The sequence below is a fragment of the Limulus polyphemus genome, unplaced genomic scaffold (assembly GCF_000517525.1).
Source record: "Limulus polyphemus unplaced genomic scaffold, Limulus_polyphemus-2.1.2 Scaffold1086, whole genome shotgun sequence".
Lineage (NCBI taxonomy): Eukaryota > Metazoa > Arthropoda > Merostomata > Xiphosura > Limulidae > Limulus > Limulus polyphemus.
Window position 1 is genome coordinate 341,639 of NW_013666696.1, and position 7,193 is coordinate 348,831.

The 7,193-nt window shown below is 33.7% G+C and overlaps 1 protein-coding gene across 1 annotated transcript in view; it reads right to left on the reverse strand.

The window, feature by feature from the left end:
* The window catches only part of LOC106462064 (retinol dehydrogenase 14-like), a 34,660-nt gene extending 28,161 nt beyond the window's left edge, over positions 1–6,499 (reverse strand). The window contains exon 1 of the mRNA XM_013921945.2: positions 6,349–6,499. Coding sequence (XP_013777399.2) covers positions 6,349–6,446 — 98 coding nt within the window. The 5' untranslated portion in view covers positions 6,447–6,499. The remainder of the gene's footprint in view (positions 1–6,348) is intronic.
* Between the last annotated feature and the right edge of the window lie 694 nt (positions 6,500–7,193).

A 7,193-nucleotide genomic window follows, 5' to 3' on the forward strand; every position in this document is an offset into this window, starting at 1 on the left:
GGCTCACATATCCAATCTTTAATGTCCTTCAAAATCCTTGGGGAAATATTATCTGGCCCAGGAGCCTTATCACTTTTTAAACTTCCCAATTTTTTCTTAACCAGCTCAGAATTAATGCAGTCATCTAGTTTCCATCTATCAACTGTTAAACATGGGGAATACTGCTTAAATCTTTGTTTGTAAAAACCGAAGAAAAAGCAAAATTTAATAACCCAGCCATCTCATAATCATCAGATACAAGCCTTCCTTTATCATCCCTCAAGGATCCTACCCCTTCCTAACATTTTGTTTACCCTTAATGTATTTAAAGAAACCCTTACTGTTAATTTTTACATTTTCAGCCAAACTTTTCTCACACACCCTTTTTGATGTCCTAATTTCCTGTTTCACCAACTTTCTTGATCTTCTATAACTCCTGTCATACCAGTCAATTTAAATTTATAATGCTTTTATTTAATTTTATCTCTTAAACTCTTTGTGAGGCAACCTGGTGTTTTACTTGTAGCTACCCTTTCCTTTCTATAAGGAATATGTTTACCTTGGATATTTAAAAATTTAGCTTTAAAAGTTTTCCCACATCTGATCAGTGTCTCCAAATAACTCGGCTGCCCAATTCACAACAGAATTTACTTTTACATTTACTTTTTTCAAACTTTTAACCAAAATATCATTATTCCCAATCTCCATATGCAGCAAAACATCAAACCTAATAGAGCAATGATCACTTGCACCCAGATGTTCCCCAATTTCAACCCTCTCAAACAATTCTGTATTTGAAGTTAACAATAAGTCTAGAATAGCATTGGTTCTAGTTGGTTCCTTGACTAACTGGTGAAGAAAGCCATCTTGAACAGTTTCCAAAACTTTTTTCCCTCATGGTTTAACTCTAGCATTTCCCAATCTATATGCCTGAAATTAAAATCACCCATAATTATGACTTCATTAACAGCTGAAATCTTAATCTCATTGTAAAGTTTCTCACTAATTTCATCAGTATCATCTGGTGGTCTGTAACAAACTCCCACTAAAAGCCTTTTCCCATTATATCCACCAATAGAAACCCAAGTGGATTCAATCTCTTTCCTATTATCTTTGATATCCTCAACTTCAACAGGATGTAACTCACATTTTGCATATAAAGCCACTCCTCCTCCTCCTAAGGTACAACACTGTTTTTTTAAAGTTTACTTTCAGCACTAGTTGATGAAAGTACTGAAAACTGTCACACAACAACAAAATATTTTCCTTGTTTTAGTGTTGTTCAGATTGAAACTCTACTCACACATGTAGTATGTCAAAAATAGTCTTAACCTTTAGAGTAAAAACAAAAAAAGCAAATGCATTTTAATGTGATACACCAGAAAATTAGAAACTGATGAAATAGGGAGTAGAGCTAATGACCACTTATAAAATATACATAAGGTTTGGGAAAGAATAGTAAATAATTTGTACAGTGATTGGCTAAGAGAAAACAAAAGATGGTTATTAGTGGAGTCCAGTCCAATTGAACTTTTTATACCTGTAGAAAGCCTCAGGAATCAGCACTTTAGCCTTTACTTTTTCTTATTTACCTTAATGATAAAAGCATAATTACTAAACTAGTACAATTTGCTGAGGGAATTAAACTTTTGGTTATTTCTATCTGTATATGATGAGGTACTATAGACTGACTTGGATGAATTGATAAGTTGGACAAGTATTTGGCAAATAACTTTTTTCACAAGTCTAAGGTAATGATTTGGGTTATAATAATGAGGATAGCATGCTTAATGTAGAGAGGAACTCATTTAATAGTACTTAATATTAAAATAAGGTTAATCAGAGCCAGAAAGGTATCACATAGTTTATGTATAGCACTAATCAAAAGTTTTGTGGGGATTTAACTTAAGTTAAACTGCATGTATATATTAATATCACCTTGACATTGTCATTGTTTGAATCAAATTCACGACTTTTAAAACTAGTAATATGATAAGTTTCATTACAGTCATGCAGTAAGTTCAATGAACACAATATAAAGTAAAAGAAAAAGTAATTTTGATGAATTTGCACTATTTGCGCAGGCCTGTTTAGACTTTACATTAACCAACTTTAGATGTTTAGTTTTGACACCTGGAAATAGGCAGTTGAGTTGTGTGGAACACTGGGAGTATAGAAAAATGTTATTGTACTAACATGTCAATCACACTATGATATATCTGCTGTATCCTGTGTTGACCAGGGTTTTTAAGTTCACTTGGGCGCTCTAATCAGTAAATTTATAAAATTATGTTTAACGATAACTAAACCTTAAATTAAAAATAATTAGTAGTATTTAAAATTGTAATGTTGTATAAACCATTTACCCTATTGCAACTGCAAAGTGCAAGAAAACTCAGTGTAGTACTGAGCGAAAGGAAGAGAAAGGTTCGTTGCATCTTACCTTAGTTTAGAAATTTAATACACATTGATCATGTTTCTAAATGATCAATAATAGTACACACTATACAGAACTGCATTAAAAATACTATTTTTATGGCGGTTTATTAGTTTAATACGCCACATCTGCAGAAGTTTTAACGTTTATTTTTAAAGTGTTGTACAACTGCGTAACATTTATCCCACGTTTCGATTCGGCTGCTCAAAAAAGTTATAATTACTGAAAGTGCCAATAGCAACAGTCGCCGTGCATCATAATCTTAGAATATTGTTACGTCTCCGTTTGTTAATTAATTTTCCGTAACTTCGTTCCGACGAAACTTTAGCGACACAAGTCCTTACTTAATAAAACTGGTTTATTCTTTCCGAATATAACTTTACGATACACTTATTTTCAACAATCGCGCTAAAACAAACGCTATATCAACGAACGTCAATAATACTTCTGACTGCAGTTCAATTACTCACTATCTACACACACATTACATTCTTGCGTCACGTTGTCACCCTCTTTTATATACCAGACTACCCTATATCTAGCAAATACTAGAGCATTCGCCAAGGTACAGGATAGTTCTAGAAACGTGGCGTCACAGTAGTCATGTGACTCGCTGACGCAACAATATTATAGCCACGGCAGATGCGTCTTACTTGTCTATTCACACGGCAAGACTATATAACGGAAGGTCGGTTGGTTGTAATTAAGCACAAAGCTGCACAATGGGCTATCTATGCCCTGCTCACCACGGGTATCTAAACTCGGTTTACAACGTGTAAGACTGCACACATACCACTGTGTAAACCGGAAGTTTAAAAAAGCAGGAAAGTGGCAGATGTTTTCATGTTACAATATATGTTAAAGGCACATTTAGTTTTGAACCGATTAGCAATCGTACGATAAGCTGGCAACATTAAAGCATACTTGATGGAATGGCATTATATTGTAGAACTAGCTAGACTACCCTTCCTTTGGACGTAAGTTATGTAAATTCATGATTAATGAAAGGTCATCTTGGGACACGAAAAGTTGCTTCCCTTATATGTAATTGTAAAAAACTCCCATAAAAACTGCAAAACATAGAATATGAAACTGCAAGCTTGCATATATCTCTGCATGGACCCAACAAACCTTCATGCTAAATTTGATGAAGATCCATCAACTGGGGGCGAAGTAGCGGTGCAAAAACACAAAACTGAAATTTTTTATTTACCCCCGCATGGACCTAATGAGTCTTCATACCAATTTGGGTGAAGATCCATCCACACCATGCAAAGTAGTTACATGGACAGACAACAGACAGTACTATTATATTTATATAGATACTTGCTCGGTGGAGACACACTATCAGCACAACAAATGCTGTTATTAAAATTACAGTTGGCATACATAAGTGTCTTTTTCTTCGTTAAAAATAATTTCCTCTGAATGCTTTTTAGAGAACATATCCTTTCAGATTTCACCATATAATTTTTGTCATGTACATAAAGTTGTAAATTTGTAAACTTATATCTAAAGTTTTTACTTACATATTATCAGAAAATAATCTGGTTACCTTTTTATTTCCTTATGTTTGATACGAAATGAAATAATGTGTGAACAATGTATAGATCTCAAAATGGAACTTGTTGAACTCTGCTGTTTTAAGGTATAAGGGTTGTGGCAGTTGTCAACCAGGTAGAATACAACTCTTGTCAACCGTAGTTAAAGCCATTTAGTACATATAGGTCTAAGTACAAATTTGAAAAGAAATGACTGTACATTGGGCCAAAATTTGGGCACCTAGTAAACAATTGTATAATGACTGCAATCACAATAAATTTTGGAACCAATGGAGTTGGTACGTGTCATTTGGCACAGTCTGAAGTTGTGTGGTTGTCTTTTTTTTATAAATTTTTATTAATATGAATACTTTCACTGCGGTAAGTATTATCACTTAAGAGTGATGTGAAAACTGTTGGTCTTTTTACTGCAATACTTTAAGTATAGTCACAGCAACACATATGCAAAATTCTATAGCTACCTATAAAATCATATTTACAACATTGAGTCTAATTACTCTTATTATCCAGGATATAGGTAAAGTTCGTTACTGATTGAATGCATTTAATAAGAAGCAAAGTATAGAGTAAAGGCGTTCCTAGTCACATCACAGATTTCTTTCAACTTCCTTTATTAGTACACTCTAAGGGCCTACATGAAATCTACCCAGTTTACAGAATTCCTTACCGGCATTTTAAATTACCCCCTTGTGTTTGCGAGCTTCTCTTGTACAGCACATGCTAGCCTATGGTCCCAAACCAGTACAGCATGAAGCGTTTCCTAACAATAATATGGTCCATAATGATGCAACTCTAAGACATCCACTTGATGAAATGCATGTGTAATTTAAACTAGAATGTATTTATTGTGTACAATTTATAGAATACAAATCCTGACATTTATTAAAGGTGATAGCATGTTTAATTACAAACAATGACAACACTGAAGTAGAAGAAAAATGGCTGAAACAAGTACATATAACAAATGAAATGGAACTATATATACATCCTGTATTCATTGATATTAAAAAATAATGACCAACATTTTAAGAAAACAATTAGTTTGTATGGTTTATGTGTATTAATTTTCAATTAATTATGCCTCCATCATATCAAAGGAAGTGAAAAATCAATACATTTGTATTTGAAAAAGTACTGTTTATACTTTGCTAAATTAGATGGCTTATTTTTTTAATTCGCGTGTGTCTTCTTATAGTAAAGCCACATCAGGCTATCTGCTGTGTCCATCGTGGGGAATCAAACCCCTGATTCTAGCATTGTAAATCCGAAGATTTACCGCTGTCCCCCCGGAGGACTTTTAATTCATATCATGTCAAATCCTGTTAAGAATGCTCTTCTCGTGAGAAAGGAGCCTTTGGTTAGTTATAACCTTGTCTGAAGAACTCTTTTTTTTTTCCTTTTTCTATAGAGGTCATGCGGTATGCAGACAATTAAATCACAAGAAATGACACTCCGCTAAATTATATATATTTTTAGGCATTTTGTAGAAATCCTGAATACATAAATTTTCACAAAATGATCTGTATATTTCCAATGCATTTTAACAATTTCGCTATTGACTCTACATGGTTTCCGGATTTTTTAAAGTTGTCACGTTCACGTGGAGTATGACATAATATATATCTACAATTAAAGTAAGCCTATTTCAAATTTATTGGCTTTGGCAATTGGCATTTATTATGAAAACTGAAATAGTTATTTAGTAAGTTTTTAATCCTCAAACTAGCTTAAGTTACCTTATACGTTAGGACTGATTCTCAGTTTTCTGTAAATAAACATTGATTGACGAATGTGTCTTCAATTTTAAAGAGTATATAGCTATCTTCTATCTACGCCTATATATATATGTAAAATATATATGTTAAATCTACCAATAATGATGTGCATAAAAAATATTTACTTGACATTATTTATGTTGAAACTGTTATCTTGTGAAGGGCTTCTGGCTTCAAAATTACTGATCGTGTACAATATGTACTACAGACTAGTGTTTTAAAATTAAATTACATATACTTTACATAGGTATGTATTTTTTTTCCCGGTAGAGTGTGTGTGTTTATAGCAAAGCCACTAAGGGCTACCTGCTGTGTCCACCGAGGGGAATCGAACCCCTGATTTTAGCGTTGTAAATCCGTAGACTTACCGCTGTCCCACGGGGGGGGGGGGGCTTTCCCGGTAGAATTTTAGAATCCAATCCGTCACTGACTAACCATGACAGATATCGATGCGCGATCGCCACAACCTTACCATAATTCCGCAGTACTTCGCATTTTCCAGTTCTTACTAGTAAGGAGTAATACCAACAGCCGTAAACATAGTCCCTACCTTACAAAACTTTGCTAATATTAGTACTACTACATAAAAAATTACCTTCCCATCAAAACAGTACCTAAAACAACAAAACTAATTCCAAAATAAACGTCCCCGAAAATGCTATTTGACGATGCAAATTCCATAAACTTCACCATGATAACACTAGGTAGAAATACACTTTAATAACTAAGCCACTTCGAAGCGTCACGGTACAATGGAGTGTGCGCAAAGTATTCTGTGATTTTAAAACTTGTTTACTATCGGATACACAGAAAAATAACAGTAGCTAACACAAAAAACTAGATGATGGATACACAAGACCTACAGTACGTAAAAAAAATTATGTTGAAAAAAGTCAAACAATTAGTACTATTTTTTTATGCATGCGGAATCTTGATCATGAAATCAAATGGCAGTCAGCCAAAGTAATGTATAAAAGTTATGCCAAAAAAAGAATTGTTGAAGCTTTGTTAATCGTAAGGTTGCCAAACTTCAAACACCACTGAAAGTCAATTTAAGCTGAAATCCTTTCTCACGTCATAAGCCGGATTTGGATCTTTCGGTACAAAATAAATAGTTTATACGTTTCTTTCAACAAACAATAAGTACAACTATGCACAAAAACTTGAAAATGTCCAATAAATTTAGTAAAGCATTAGTCTAAAATACACAACAAAAATTGCGATATATTAATATAAAATGCCTTAGTGTTGGAGATCATAATTTCTAAATGTCAGTACTGTTACGACAGCAGAAGTCATGTGACGCTGGTAACACGTAATGAGTCCTAGAAAGACCGGGGAACATCACGAATAATCCAATATTTGCTAGGCGCCCTCTATTCTTGTATACAAGTGCGCCTGACAATTAACCAGGATTGTATAACAGACAGAGAGATTTAA